Source organism: Salvia hispanica, chromosome 3 (assembly GCF_023119035.1).
Source record: "Salvia hispanica cultivar TCC Black 2014 chromosome 3, UniMelb_Shisp_WGS_1.0, whole genome shotgun sequence".
NCBI lineage: Eukaryota > Viridiplantae > Streptophyta > Magnoliopsida > Lamiales > Lamiaceae > Salvia > Salvia hispanica.
Genome location: NC_062967.1, coordinates 51830657 through 51846488, shown reverse-complemented (window position 1 = coordinate 51846488; position 15832 = coordinate 51830657). Strand labels below are relative to the sequence as shown.

The following is a 15832-nucleotide window of genomic DNA, read 5'->3' as shown; positions in this document are numbered from 1 at the left end:
AATCAACTAATCACACTTTTGGATTAGTCTTGCACCTGATTTAACTTTAGGATGATTGATTGATTAAATTTCCAGCTTTAATATTGGGAGGGATGGAAGTATTTATTGTGTATTATCTGGAAATTGTGTATTAACTGGTAATTGTGGATTATGATTGATTGAGAGAGCTTCTTTTGTGTAAGATGATTTGATCTTGCAAGTTGGCAGATAAATTACCCAACCAAACAACTTTTTCAAGTTTAAGCACAAATTCCCTCCCAAACTTTAATTTGAAAATTGGCACAATTCCTTGAAATTTCCCCCCAAAAAAACCTTGCTTTTAAGGTAGTATAGATTGGCTGATACGGCCCATATAAAAGTTTGGGTCATTATTACTTTACTAGTGTTAACCCACGTGCGATGCACGACGGAATATTTTTTCGTCATACAGTTTAAAATCGTTAATTAGTTAAATAAAATAAGAAATAATATAACTATATATATTTATAAATAGAAAATATATTATATAATAATAATTTAATAAATATATGCTCCTCAATTCATTTTACACCTAAAGACATAAAATTAAATATATTTGAAATGAAATCAAGACAAACACATTATTTGGACACCAATAAAGAGACTATATCAAGATACTTTTGAAAAATATGTTTAAAACAATCCTTCATATTTCTCTACTAAAAATAATGTAAATCACACTTTTAATAAAATAATAAATCGATAACTCATACTCCCTCCGTCCCGCTTTAGCAGTCCCATTGACTTTTCTGCCATCTTTTTGTAAAAATGGTAAAAAAAGTTAAAGTCGAGAAATGGTAAAGTAAAAGAGACAATAATGTAGATAAGACTCTTCTCTATATTATTGTCTCTCTTACTTTACTATTTCTCGACTTTAACTATTTTTTATCATTTTCACAAAAAGAGGGCAGAAAAGTCAATGGGACTGCTAAAGCGGGACGGAGGGAGTAATATTCAAAACGTCAAAATTATGACCATAAAAAAATTCAAATGATAAACTATACAAAAAACATGACATTAATTGGTTGAATTAACACTATTATATTAATGGATAATGATAGCCCCTTTGAACGTTGGAACGTTAAGCATTATTTAATGCACTTTTAAACGTGGCGTGTTGGAACATGAAACATCTATACTATTTTTATGCTACTTTACAAATCTCAATACTGCAAATTTTCTTTTTATAAAAATATACTTAATATAATATACTACTATATTTTACTCAGTATGATCACCTATAGATAAAGATAATTAGATTCTCTATATAATATCAGTTGTATCCCAGAACAATTAAGTGCTAAATCCTAATGTTAACCATAGTATTATGAGTAAATCATAATTTGGTAGCAGACTATTTTATTTTGTTTGAATAACTAATTGTTTGATCAACTCGATTTTGATAGGTTTAATTATCTCACTGTAAATATACATATTATGCACTACTGATTAATTCATCATAAGTGATAAAATATTATTTTTTGTGTGACACCACTTAATATAATTATAGCGTCAGTGACAATATAAATATACAAAAATAATAAATTGTGTAAAGATGAACATAAATATTATGCATGTTTCAAGTTAAGGATGTTACAATTCTTCTATCTATAAGAATTGTAAGAGATATTAAGTTAAAATTCTTGAACATTATACACGCGGTACTCAAACTATTGCAATCAAAGAAAAAAAACAACAACAAATGAAATGGAAACTACATTCAAAATTATAAAACAAACCGAACCATAAATCTAGTCGAGAAAAACCCTATTTCCGCAAGATAAATTACATCACGATTAGTGCTCTCGAATTGACGTATTATCCACAAAGACAAAATGACTTCCTCCTAACGTATATAACATCTCAAACCCGCTAGGTACCGATAAACTTGATGGAGCTCCAAAAAATTGAGCAATACAATGTTCATAAAATATACAATAAAATGTTGAGAGCTTGGGGGAGAATGGAGAATGCTTTTGTTGGTGTGTAATTCATCAACAACTCTATACATTTTATAGACATAAAATTAAAATATGAGAAATCATAGAATTAAAACATCATAAACTATAAAATTAAGAGAATATAGGTTACAAATTTTATTAAATGGTCATTATCTTATTTAAAAATTTGTAACTGCTTACTCATTATATTGCTTTAAAAATTAGTCAAAGAATTTAATAGTAGTTTTATTTATTGTATTTACACCCTTTGCACAAAATAATAATTCAAATCCTCCCAAAACTCGCCTTTTATATATGTATAGATTCAAATGGCCCAAATATTCTTGTATGGGCCAACAATCACTTGACTTTAGAGCACCCACAATGGTCGGCGAGCGACCGGCTAGCCGATTCTCGGCGCTGGCCGGTTCGCTCGCCGAACCATTGCAATTGGCGAGCGCTGGCCGATGCGCTCGCCGCCATTGTAGGCTGGCGATCGGCGAGCGAGCGGCCAACGCATTTTTTTTAATTAAATTTTCGAAACACTGTATATACGCGATTTTCACGTCATTTTCATTCGCACCATTTGTTTTAACGAGTTTTTTCTCTCTCTTAATTTCTGTAGAAGAGCAACAACGCGGAATGGATAACAACAATGAGTCTACTCCAGCGACGAGCGAGACTCAAACTCCCACAGTACCCGCGGGAGCTGGATGGGGGCCCATGCCCGGCGAGTACTACAGCATGTACCCTTGGCAGCAGATGATGCCGCAGGGCGGCGGGCAGGGGGTACCGGGGATGCAACCCAGTATGCAGATGATGCCCGGTTTGGGAGGCGGGATGCAGATGATGCCGGGGTGGCAGGCGGGGGTGCAGCCCGTGATGCAGGGGACGCCCGAGGGGGGGGACAATGTCTATCGTCTCACTCTTGATTTTTTGACTGCGTCTTCCCACACATCGACCCCAGTGGAGACTTAATTCAATGGAGATGAGACTTTCTCCTTAGAGGAGTTGTTGGAACAAGTCGATCGATATGATGCCACTCCCATGGATATAGGGGCAGTCGGTCAGGGGCGGGGGCAGGCTCGGGACGCACCGAAGAAGAAGAAGGGCAAAAAGGTGGTAGGCGAGTCGTCGCAGCCGGCTGATGACGACAGTGTACGGAGGAAGTGGACGGATGATGAGAACGTCGCGCTGTCCAAGGCTTGGGTGTCTGTTTGCGATGATCCCCTCGTTTCGAACAATCAGAAGATCGTCAACATGTGAGCTAAAATTGCAGCAACCTACAAGAGGAATTGCCCGCATGGGAAGACATACATCGGGGAGGAGTGCCGGAAGGGGTGGTAGCGAATCAGGGCTGCGGTCTCCCGATTTGCGGGCTTGTACACCAACGCCCTCCGCATGAAGACCAGTGGACAAACTGACGAGGACTGTAGGAGGATAGCGGAGAAAGCCTTCCCCGTGCCGGGGCTGTATAAGGAATTCACCTACTGGAACTGCTATCTATCTGGTGCTGATGGATTCCGAGAAGTTTCGGGCGGGTGTCGATGCTGGCTGGCCGAAGAAGTAGCGGCAGCAGCGGCGGTTCCCACGACCTCCCCGAGGATGTTCAGGAGTTCCCGTCCCCTCCATCCTTCGCTCGCCGCACTTGCCCGGTTGGTCAGAGGAGGGCGCAACGGGCAGTGAGGGGAGTCGCCAGGTGGTCCAGTCGGCATCCCCCCCTGCTGGCAAGTCGGCAGCCAAGCTCGCCCTACGCACGTCAACAAACGCGTAAACAAATGCACAAGATCTTAGCTGAATGGAGGGAGGCAACTGATCCCGTGGAGAAGAGGTTTCTTCACTCAATGCTCGAGAGTATGCGGGTCAATTTGGATTCCGCCGCGGCACAGTTGGGGGGGATCAGACGCGGGCTCAGATGCCGCAGATTTGGGGGTCCCGGGTAGCGGCGAGGACGACGGCGATGACGACGAGGAGTAGATTGGGGTTGGGGCTCGTGTATGGAAGCCCGTTTTTTTAATTATGTAATTTTTTTTAGTTAATGTACTTTTTTTTTATTTAAATAAAATTAACGAATTTTCCCGTATATGTGTCGTAAATTTAATTCCGTATTTTGTGCTTAATTCCGTAAATTTAGTTGTTTTTTAATAGTGCTGATGATGTGGCTAGCCTATAGCTAGCCTATTACTTGTCCAGTTGCTTGTCTTGATGATGTGGCAGGAGAAATTTTAGTGCTGGTGATGTGGCATGAGGAGTTTGTGGCTAGCCTATGACTGGCATATAGCTGACCTATTACCATTGTGGATGCTCTTATACTAAAAGAAACGTATAGAGATTTTAAGATTAGTTTTGTACCATGATATAACTTGTTAATACAGTGATCATTTGTTGTAAGTGTAACTGTAATAAATATTTATATGAAATAAATGTCATGAAATGATTTAGGCTATAAACGCCGTTGCCTAATGAATTTAGATTACATATAGCAATTACAAATATTTGTGAGTTTTGGGGGTACCGGGGTATTTGAAATGGGACGTTACAAATGTGCAACAAACGACAGTTCAATACTAATAAGAGAACTTATGAAGTTTGGTGGATGATTCAAAAACAAAAACAAAAAAAATGAAACACAATTCAGAGCATAATGCATATGTTAATCAGCCGTCCGAGTATATACTCGTGATTATAATCAATTAACCAATTTATTACCAGAATCAAAGAATATAATTTTGATTCAATTATTAATTATAACAGATTAAACAATTATATCATTTCCATAAATGTAATCAACTTAGTCCACCTATATATGATTATAATTTTAAATTCAACCGTTAGAATTTAAGAGAATTAATTCCTATGATTCTATGAAATCGGTCCGCTACTCTTAATAAAAGAAACGCTCCTAACATATTGTTTTAAATAGCCATTTTCATGGAAAAGCTTAGAATTTGTCACCTATAAATATTGATGCCATTAAATCATACACATTACTGAATTCATAAACAAAGGAAAGAAGGAGAAGCAAATTCTTAGTGTTGGAGTTGCGCCACTGAATCAAGAAGAGTTCAAGGAAGCTTTCTTTTTCCATAATCACTCCAGTTATGGAAGTTTTTTATCATATTATGTTTCATGATTAATTTCATGTTGTTCAAAGCATTATTTATATTCAATTATTTACTCATAAAATTATAGCCATTTGTATTAGATTTGTAGTTTTTTTCGAGAATTGATATTTTTGTCAACATTTTCTTCATTTCGAGATAATGCAATTTGATGTTAGACCGTCAGTTGATCGAGAATAAGGAATAAATTGGTTGATGCATAGGCTGCAGCGGAAGTGGATTGCAGAAGAAATGAACGGAAGAGTGAAGAAGAAGATGTGACGTTGTATATTTATTTGGTTAAGATTTCTTTTGTTTATTTAATTTGTAACTACTTTTATGTTTGTGCTTAGAGTTTTAAGTATTGAGCTTCGTCTTGGATATAATTCTATGTATAATTATTGCAAATAACATAGTACTATCTTTTTTCCAAAAGCGATAGATATTGTGTGGATATTTTGCATATTTTAATTTGTATTTCCGTGGATGGCACTTATGATTTTACTATTAATATAATTTTTCAAAACATGAACTAATACGGTATTGTCATCATATGAATTTATTTATGTACTACATATTTAGTTACTCTTCTATATATTTTAATATTCTTTAGTATCGATGACTATTGTTGTGTATTAAATTTTTAATGTGAGTGGTATTTTAAAGTGCTTGTGTTGTCCATTAATAAAATATAAAATTATGGTTGCTATTTTGTGGTATTAGAGATAAGAAAGTAGTTATTGGAAATTTTGAATAATTTCATAAATAATGCAACTTTTGTACAGTTACCGAAAATATGTGTATTCACATGATTGATTTCTAAAGTTGTTTAATTTTATGTTTTGACATTGTACATTTAAATTGTTTCATATGTTTGTGATTTTTAACCCTTGCTTGCTGATTTTAAGTAGTTAATTCAAAATATAAATTTAATGTGATGAAATTAATTTCATCCGTACATAGTACGGGCGTGACACTAAGTTAAAAATAATGCTCAACTTATAACTCTAGAAAATAAACCAAATCTGTAATGCCTAATCTATAGAAATTACAATCTGTTACATGTAATGTCAAAACCATAACTCCCAATCTGTTATCTTATTTAAGATTTAAAACACTTCTTGGATAAATCTGATATATGATAAACAACCAAAAAAACTATATATACAACACGGAAGTGTAAACTAAAAGAAAATTCATTAAAAAAAAGGCATCAGCCGTGAATACAGATCAAATTCATCTTAAAAGTGCTAAATAATACCAAAAAAAAAACTAAGATGAAGATTCTGATAAGTTCAAAAAGGTTAAGCAAAAATAAAAAACACCTAAATTCATAAGTTTTTCCCACACTAATCACCAATAGATATGTCCTGACTGTAGCTGACAGAAGCCTCATCATCTTCTTCAATCACATTTACTTTCTTCATCTTCTTCTTGATCTTTCCAAAGGAGACATCATCACAGCTATCAAACTCATCTTCCAAGCACCTCTTCACACTTCCTTCAACAATCCATTCAATCCCATTTTGCTTAGTAACTACAGATAAATCAGGAGTGACAAACCCCTTATCGGTTACCTAAAAAAAGAAGTTAAAGGTGAATTACAAACCACTCCAAAAAAAATGGAAGAAAAGGTCATCTTAGTATTTGAAAAAATACCTCTACAATATCCGCACCAAAGAGTAAATCAACCAACTTCACATTAGAATTCAGAAATTGTGATCCAATGTTCAGAGGCACATGCTTATGTCAACCCAAATTATGTTGTGTCAATAATAGATCTGTTTGGTTAGTGAATCATGCTCGAGTTTTAAGGTAGAAAGTTTTGTTCAGTGTTCAGATTGAGAATTTTCTTAAGGGGTTGTTCGGTTTGCAAGATTGTATCTTGATATATTAAATATGTAGTGTGTTTGGTTCATGAAATTAAATCTCACAACTTAATCTAAGATGAATAATCATATGATAATTAGTCATGACCAACAATCTCACAACTTAATCCAAAATTATATTTTAATATTATTTTATCTAGTAAACCAAACACCTAACTTAATAAAGTAGGTTCAAATTGAATGCTCTATTAAATTCAATCATTAGTAGTGCTATTACCATAAAGGGTACTCAAAATTACTGGGGCACGGGTACGTAGCTATCTTATATTGTTGACGTTTTCATTGCATCATTAATACTACTAGATTATACTTTATGTTAAAAGGATATGCATGAAGGTAAATGATATAAACAGCACGAAAAGAGAGGAGTAATATTTATGTTGACGTAAAAGAAGACATACACAAATAGAAACACACAACACAAGGCCAAGCCAACTCCCTCAAACATGAAGATGAAGAGCAGGCAGCTTATTGTCATAATTATTATACAAATGAACTGAAGCTGTAGGTGTATGTAGTATATATGTTCAATTGTGGGCAGGCAGCTTTTCCTTCATTCCTTACTCTTCATTATAGCTCTGCTGCTGCTCCTCCTCCTCCTCCTCCTTCTTGCTCCCGAAAAGCTTTTCCTTCAGCCCCTTCTTCCTCCCACCTCCTTCCCCATCCTCCTCCTCCTGCAGTTAAAATGTTAATGTTATAAAACCACAATCACAATTGAAAAAATGAAACTAAATATACATATATAAATATAATTATTCCACGTCAGTGCTCGTAGAGAACTGGAATCACTGTATAAGTCTTATGGGCCTCTCCTCCTATAACTAATTGGATTTAAGATGGAAAGATTCATACCGAGCTTCCGGAGCGCCCACCGCCCGTCCCTATTCCAGTATCATACTCTCCTGCGCCGCCCTGAGTACCATACTCTCCTCCGCCAGTGCCGGTGCCGATCCCTCCACCCTGAGTACCATACTCTCCACCAAGAGTACCATGATTCATGCCACCGGAGCTGTAGGAGTCAGTTCCTCCGCCAGGGCGTTGGACATGGTTTCCATACTCCTCGGTCTGGCTGGTCGGGTTGCCATACTCGTCGTCGGTCTGGCGGGTCGGGTTACCATACTCGTCGTTCTTGCGGGTGCCATACTCATTGTCGGTCTGGCTGGTCGGGTTGTCATACTCGTCGTTCTTGCGGGTGCCATACTCGTTGTCGGTCTGGCGGGTCGGGTTGTCATACTCGTCGTTCTTGCCGGTGCCATACTCGTTGTCGGTCTGGCGGGTCGGGTTGTCATACTCGTCGTTCTTGCCGGTGCCATACTCGTTGTCAGTCTGGCGGGTCGGGTTGTCATATTCGTCGTTCTTGCCGGTGCCATACTCATTGTCGGTCTGGCTGATCGGGTTGTCATACTCGTCGTTCTTGCGGGTCGGGTTGCCGTACTCGTCGTCGGTCTGTCGGGTCGGGTTGTCATACTCGTCGTTCTTGCGGGTGCCATACTCGTCGTCGGTCTGGCGGGTCGGGTTGCCGTACTCGTCGGTCTGCCTGCCGTATTCCGCCATTTATATTCAAATTAACTTTGTTGGTATTGTATTGTAGTATGTGTCAAGTGTGAGGCGATGATAGAATGAGGTTTCTACTCGCTATATATAGAGGATGCTGGAGCTCCAACAAGCCCAAGAGAGTGATGTGTTGCATGTCACAGAGAGACACGTGTACGTATCAGTAGGAGTCTTATTTCGTGGCAGCACAAATTTTAAATTAAATATTAAGAAAAGTGGGTGTCGAAAAGTGGAAGGGATAAAATAGGATCCACTTGTCAATTGTTTAATAGTGTATTATAAAATGTATTATGCAATGCATGAGGTGATCCCTTTCGCAATATCAGATAGATTCAACTTTAACCAAAATTTTACCATACAATTATTATTCATCATCTTTATACAAAAGCTTATCAAAACACATGTAATTGAAGTTACAGATAAGCGCGCACAAATTATACTTACTATTTTTTCCAAAATTAGTTATCCACTTTTGGATATTGGCACAAACTTTTAACGACAATCACCGTGTATATTTTTAGTTTCTACTATCATTCATCCTCTAATTTCTTCTCCATCACTTCTCATCTATCTGTCTCGCATCCTTTTATTAACCATGTTCCACTTGTTTCTAATAAAATATAGTATAATAAAAAAATATCTCAGAACTATTAACGATAATTTATAGCCACCACTAAAATTGTGGCTTCATTGAAGTGATATTTAATATGCATGGACTTTTGTGCGTGAATTCTAACTAAAAATCAGTTGAAGTTATTTAATATGCATGGGCACTGACTGGGGCGTGAATTCTAACTAAATATCAGCATTATCACTAAAATATCCTAACATAAAGACAAAACGTTAGTGTGTGATCTGTGAAGGAAAGTGATACTCTGTTCGATCCGACACCGATTTTAAAAAATTGTAATAGAAAGTGAGTTGGAAAAGTTAGTGGTTTGTGGGTCCTACATTTATATATTACTAGTTTTAATAATAAAATGTGAATAAAAATGAGTTAATAAAATATAAGATCCACTGTTAAAAATAATAAAAGTGAAAAGTATAAATTGTTAAGAATGAACATAAAAGGAAATAAATGATAAATTTTCAGGGACAGAGCATACTAGCTATAGCTATTTCTGGCAGCAGATTTGAGTGTCGGCACGGATTGAATTTAAATGATGATAAAATGGAAGGGTGAGTTGGCATCATCCTATCCTATTCAATCTAGGTGAACATGGATTTACGAGCTTACATTTGTTGCCGACCTTCAATTATTGCCATACAAATCAATCACGAAATGCACACCTCAGGTCCCCCGCAAGTGGCACTTCGATATTTGGCGTCGGCAAATATCATAATTCACAAAATTATTTATATGCAAAGATATATCCTTGCAAAGGTAGGGTTGGAGGGAGGAGTATTTGGTAATGTACCATATCAATCCAACATTTTTCTTAACTTTCAAGTTGAAAGCTTGGCCAATGAGACTGCCAGGTGTTCAAAAAGACTAAAACCCCCCAATAATGGATGGTCGGGAAAATCATCATTGGCTATCAAACATGGACACCAATAGAAATGGAAACAATGGGTTTCTTGATTTGTAGTACTCCCTCCTTTCGACATAAAATGTCACAAGCTGACTCGTACGGGTTTTAAGAAAAGTTAAAGAAAGTAGGTGGAATAAGTTAGTAAAATGTGAGTTATACTTTTATATATAGTATTGGTTTTATACTTCCTCCGTCTCACAGTAGGAGTCACCATATTTGGTGTAGACACGAGTTTTAAGAAATGTAAAGAACAGTGAGTTGGAATAGTTAGTGAAATATGGAATCCGTTTTTTTATATTGATTTTATAATAGCATTTGAATGAAGTGAGTTAGTGAAATATGATACTCCCCCCGTCCCATAAAAGATGTCACATTTGTGGGACGACACGAGATTTTAGGAGGTTTTATTCTGTGTGTTAAATGCAGAGAGAAAATATTATTTTTATATTCATGTGAGAGAGAATTTTTTTCCAAAAATGGAAATGTAACATCTTTTGTGGGATAAACTAAAAAAGAAAGTGTGACATCTTTTGTGGGACGGAGGGAGTACCTACTTACCATTTATGATAAATATAAAATGTGACCCTTATTGTGGGACGAACAAAAAAAAAGCCAAAATATTACTTTTACTGTGGGACGGAGAGAGTAATAAAATGTGAGGGAGATGAAGTTAATGGAATGTGGAGTCCATTACCAAAAATAGGTACGACAAGCATTGGAGGACGGAAAAAAAAGGGAACTATTGACAAGAAATGGCCGATAGAGGAAATACTATTTTAAAAGCCAATCAGAGAATAACATTGGATTCCATAATGAGTTATTGACCCTTAGCCAGTTTGATCAAAGGTTTTCCATTTTCACAAATGCAACATATGTTCAAATTCAAAGGAATATGTTTCATCAAATGTGAATATAATATGCCTTCACGTAATGTTGTCTATTTCAATCAGTGCTTCATAAAAAATACTGGTAGTAGTACAGAGATAGACCCAATGATACACAAGGCATTCCAGATATAGATTTCGACTTCTCATATAAAAGGGGAGTACATAGGTCGGAAAGTTGATCTTGAAATTTGCCAGCTTATGGTCCATATGTTGGGACCAGTCATCTCGCTAGGGATGATAGAAGTAAACCCTGCAGTGATCTACATGATGGTGGAGATAGGTCATTGGCAAGCTCCAACACTTGTGTTAGTTCGGATATTTGAGACGAGAACATGTAAATTTCATCCGCTTGATTCTTTCTCATCCACTCGTCCAAAGTCCTGAGTAATATTCAAGAAATTAAAATGCATATTCAGCTCATGAAGTATGGAAAGAGCCAATAGATTATGTTAAACATCGAAACAGTATATAATCTCCAGATGATTCTGCTAATTTCAAGCAAGAATTCATAAATTGTTCTGAGACACATACCAACTACATATACAAATACACTCTAGAACTGCATTCTGAAGGGTTAGAAATTCATTATCGTAATGTAACACAAGCCATAAGAATCACTAAAACAATGGAAAGAAAGATTCCCAAGTGAAAACAAATAGACAGGAAAAGTTCAGACTGTTTCCGCTTTACTCAGATTCAAGTGAAAATAACACACAGGACGGCCACTGCAGACTGTTTTCACTTTGTTTGCTAGGCATTTGGCTTATCATAAGTGTAGAGGGATTAATAGGTTGAGTATGAGTTATATCATTATAATATCAGCCACTCAACCTACAACCAAGAAGTACACTAAGGAGTAAAAAAATACAATACTCCCTCCGTCTCACTTAAAGTGACTCATTTTTCTTTTTGGGATGTATATCATCATCTCTACTTTATTCTCACTTCTAATTTATTCTCTCCACTTTACTCACAGAATAGCAATGCATAAAACTCATGCCTAAAAGCAAACCTTTAGCTCTATGCAGGACGGAGGGAGTATTTTCTACAAGGATTGACAATTGACCATTTACAGATTCTATCCACATATCTCACTTAAATCAGCCAGGAGTACAGTTGTAAGAATATTCCACTTAAATGGAAGGCGCAACCATAAACCCTATTCCAACCCCAAAAGAAAGAAACATTCTAAGAGAAATAACTTACATTGAATCAATGCCATGACCGGAGGCAGTAAACAGCACTCTACTTACAGGCTGCAAAACCAACTTATCAGTTGGTTCTGCGGAGTGCAAACTTCCAGCACAGCCCCATGAATTAGGATTCAGGATAACAATTTGCAACATAGGCAATTTTTTTTCAATGTCTCTAACTATTGTCCTGAACGATAGTTCATCTTCTGCATTTTCGAGCAATTGACTGGAAAACATTCTCTCCAAGGAGTAATTCCTATATGAAGATGAAAATTAAACACATTAGAGGATCATGGATAGTCTTAAGCCCTTTATTTCATACAGAAAGGTAAACAGTTACAGAAAACAAAAAGATAAATCCGACTAAATTTCTGTCCTGTCATTAAGGTCTTTAGCATATGGTTTCATGAAGAAAAATTACCTATTGCACATAGACCATACATTTCAACATCATGATGCTAGAGTAATTACCAATTAGTTTCAATACTATAGTTTGAGTAACTCACGCAAATGCATCGCCTGATCCAGTGGAAGGCACGCAAGTTGAAATATAGCATTTGAATAGGCGAATTCCACCATCTACCGGTAGATTATCATCAAAACAAGGATATGCTCCAAGCAAACAAGAGCATTGTGGGCATAAATATTTGTTCCAGCGGAAATCTTTTGAAAGCTCAGAAGTTCGAATCATGAAACCATTCCCAAGATAACCATCCAGAAACAATTTCTGGTTTTCAAGAAGTTCAACATTTTCTCCATTCATTTGCACCTTAGAAGAGGTTTCTGAAATATGTGATGTACAGCAACTAATATGACAATTTTGAGTTTCTTCATTCATTAATCTTTTGTTTTCTTCAATCTGTAAAGCAGCAAAGGTGGATACTAAACTATCACTATCAACTGCATTCTTCAGAGTCTCATTTTCCCCATCTGTTGAGAGTTTATCTTCAGGGAACTGGACCTCTGTGATGCTTTGCATACCCAGAAACCCATCACTGTCATTTCCGCAACAATCTGCTGGTACTTTCTTACAAACCTCATTTAGTGGAACTGTATCTGAACAGTCATGGCTTTGAGGATTCACATCAGGCTCAAAAGATTGCCTGCTCTGCACATCAGGGAACTTCCACCCCAAAATATCATCTGTGCTTAAAGCAACAGATGTTGAATTCAAAAGGCACACACCTGGGACACACGTATATGACTTTGCATATTCCGCAACCAGCTTCTCACTTACACCTCCAAATGTGCAGCAACAGTTTCCAAACCAATTATCAGCGACTTCTCTCCAGTTAACTGAAGGCATTTCCCTGAAACATCTGCAACATATTCGGATAATCATAAATGCAAGTTCATTGTCACTATATCGGTATCACCTTTAGGTAGATGATATCAAAGGTCTGGGTCTCCACGACCCTAGGTACTATTAAGGTGTACATGTTTTTGGCTTGCCCATTTGGTCAAGAGAGCATGTTATCAGGGCCAAAATTACCTTTCATCATCATCCTCATGACATAATTTACCATTCACACATAAGGTAAGGAGCTACAGTTGCATTATTGAATGTCTATATTGATAAACAGATACTGAAACTACAGTAGCACATTCCAAAATTGTGGATAAAAAGATTTGAAAAACCTAATCCATCAAAAACTAAGCTCTTGGCTCATAAAACATGAGTCTTTTTTTTTTGTGCGTGGGCAAAAAGCTCACAAAGTCATGCAAAATTACTTCAAAACCCAATTACAAGGACATAATAACAAATAAAGAGAATGAAGAACTGAATAAGCATAAGAAATAAAACGAATCTCTACCTGAGACCCTTCGTTAACTTAGAAGAGCAATTTTTGCAGTAGAAATGCACTTCCTCCATACAAAACAGCTTCCTTAAATCTGAAATTTAAAGCAGACACAATTATTTGGAAACAAAATGTAGCAAGTCCTAGGCTAGCATAAATTGGAAACATACTTCGATTTAAAAAAAAAAAAAGAAACAATTTTAATCAAATGCGAAGCGAAAACGCTATACAAAATGTAGAATTTTGCCCCAAACAAAAATCACATAACAAATTGGAAATCTCTTAATTACCAGAATCCACGGAAAGCGTACGAAGCTCATCATTGTTTTCCTCGACGTTGAGGATTGAATCGAAGTTAGAAACAAGGGGGTGATCGATCGGAAGTAACAAAACGAGCTTAACCTCAATGTGATCATCGAAAACCCTGAAATTGAGCGGAGATTCCGGGTCGATTAAGACACGCGGCACCGGCACCCTAACCGAGGTCTCTGTTTGGCCTTCGCATCCCCGAAACGACACCGTAAGCAGTGATTTTTGGGGGTGAAAACTGAGTTTTAGGTCTGTGCACTGAGCTGAGGGCTTTGTGTTTGCTTTGAATAGGAGTAGCCGGAGTATTGACGCGTGAGACTGAGCTTCCCACGCAAACTGCCAGCAGCTAGAGTCGGCGGCGGGGGAAACCGGCGGTTTAGCGGCGGAAGACGGTGGCGACATTTTCAGATAGGGCTGGTTTGGGAAATTGGCGGGTACAATTTTATCACACATGTTTTAGTGATCCGGCCCATATGAAAATTGGGCCATTGCTACTTAATTCTAATGGCCCAAACGTTCTTATATGGGCCAACAATCACTTGTATTTACAAAAAGAAACGTAGAGATTTTAAGAATTTTTTGAATGTCAAAGTTCATTAATTGTCGGTTTTGCAACAACAATGGAAATACTATGTGAAAATTAATGAGTTAACAATTTTATGAGTGAGATGTTACTTCTTAATCTCTATCACTGATCAAAGTATATATTTACGTAGAGTAATGATATGTTACGTACCTTAAGTGAGTTTCTTATGTGAACACCACTCTCGTTTGACACATATTTAATATTGTTCGTTTTGATTTATATATTTAGTTTGATATATATTAAAAAATGTTACTGAAATTTCTAATTTCACAAAATTAATAAAAATCAAAGCCTGATTTGTTATTTTATTTATTTATTTGAAATTATAGGGAAGTCGAACTTTGGTTTTTATGAAATTAAAAATTTCAATAACATTTTTTAATATATTAGAATCAAACTATATATATAAATTGAAACAGATAATAGTAAACGTGCGTCAAACGAGAGTGATGCTCACATAAGGAGTTCACATAAGGTATACTGTATAGCATATCGTTCCTCTATTTATGTATACATTCTAAATGTAGAGCTTATTTTTCCCCTCTAAAATACTACTCTCTCATTCCTACAATAAGAGTCCTATTTTCTCATTTCTATTCATCACACAATAAGAGTTTTATTTCATTTTTTTTATTATAAATGACAAGTAGGCCTCATATTTCATCAACTTATTCCACTCACATTTATTACAAAACTAATATATATAAGTGAGATTACCATTTCATTAATTTATTAAACCCACTTTCTTTATATTTCTTAAAACATGTGCTTAAACTCAATAGGACTTTTATTATAGGACGGAGGGAGTAGTATATAAGATTTTTACTACTACTTTAGGGCACTCCCAATGGTCCAGATAAAAACTCCCTTATTTCTCCCTAACTCCTGTCACATCAGCGCCACATCAGCACCATAATTTATCCCCAGTTTTTAGCCAACTTTTAGCCAACTGCTCCAATGGTTTCTCCCTTATTTCTCCCTAACTCAACATTTCATTTTTACATCATTACTAATTTAATTGTTT

General features: G+C 36.4%; 2 protein-coding genes and 1 long non-coding RNA gene across 3 annotated transcripts; all 3 read right to left on the bottom strand.

The window, feature by feature from the left end:
• Nucleotides 1-6239: 6239 nt before the first annotated feature.
• LOC125210665 lies at nt 6240-6996 on the bottom strand. The gene is made up of 2 exons (XR_007174396.1): nt 6719-6996; nt 6240-6636 (listed from the first exon to the last, which is right to left on the bottom strand). It is a non-coding gene; the product is annotated as an uncharacterized LOC125210665 (long non-coding RNA).
• A 298-nt stretch (nt 6997-7294) lies between these two features.
• On the bottom strand, nt 7295-8568 carry LOC125211603 (stress protein DDR48-like). Its single transcript, XM_048111472.1, has 2 exons — nt 7801-8568; nt 7295-7622 (listed from the first exon to the last, which is right to left on the bottom strand). Exons 1-2 carry the CDS (start codon nt 8500-8502, stop codon nt 7509-7511), a joined length of 816 nt encoding a protein of 271 aa, XP_047967429.1. The 5' UTR covers nt 8503-8568; the 3' UTR covers nt 7295-7508.
• A 2373-nt stretch (nt 8569-10941) lies between these two features.
• Nucleotides 10942-14649, bottom strand: LOC125216907. The gene is made up of 5 exons (XM_048118692.1): nt 14204-14649; nt 13929-14007; nt 12621-13433; nt 12128-12370; nt 10942-11301 (listed from the first exon to the last, which is right to left on the bottom strand). The coding sequence occupies exons 1-5, from the start codon at nt 14622-14624 to the stop codon at nt 11142-11144; spliced, it is 1716 nt and encodes a 571-aa protein (XP_047974649.1). The 5' UTR covers nt 14625-14649; the 3' UTR covers nt 10942-11141.
• Between the last annotated feature and the right edge of the window lie 1183 nt (nt 14650-15832).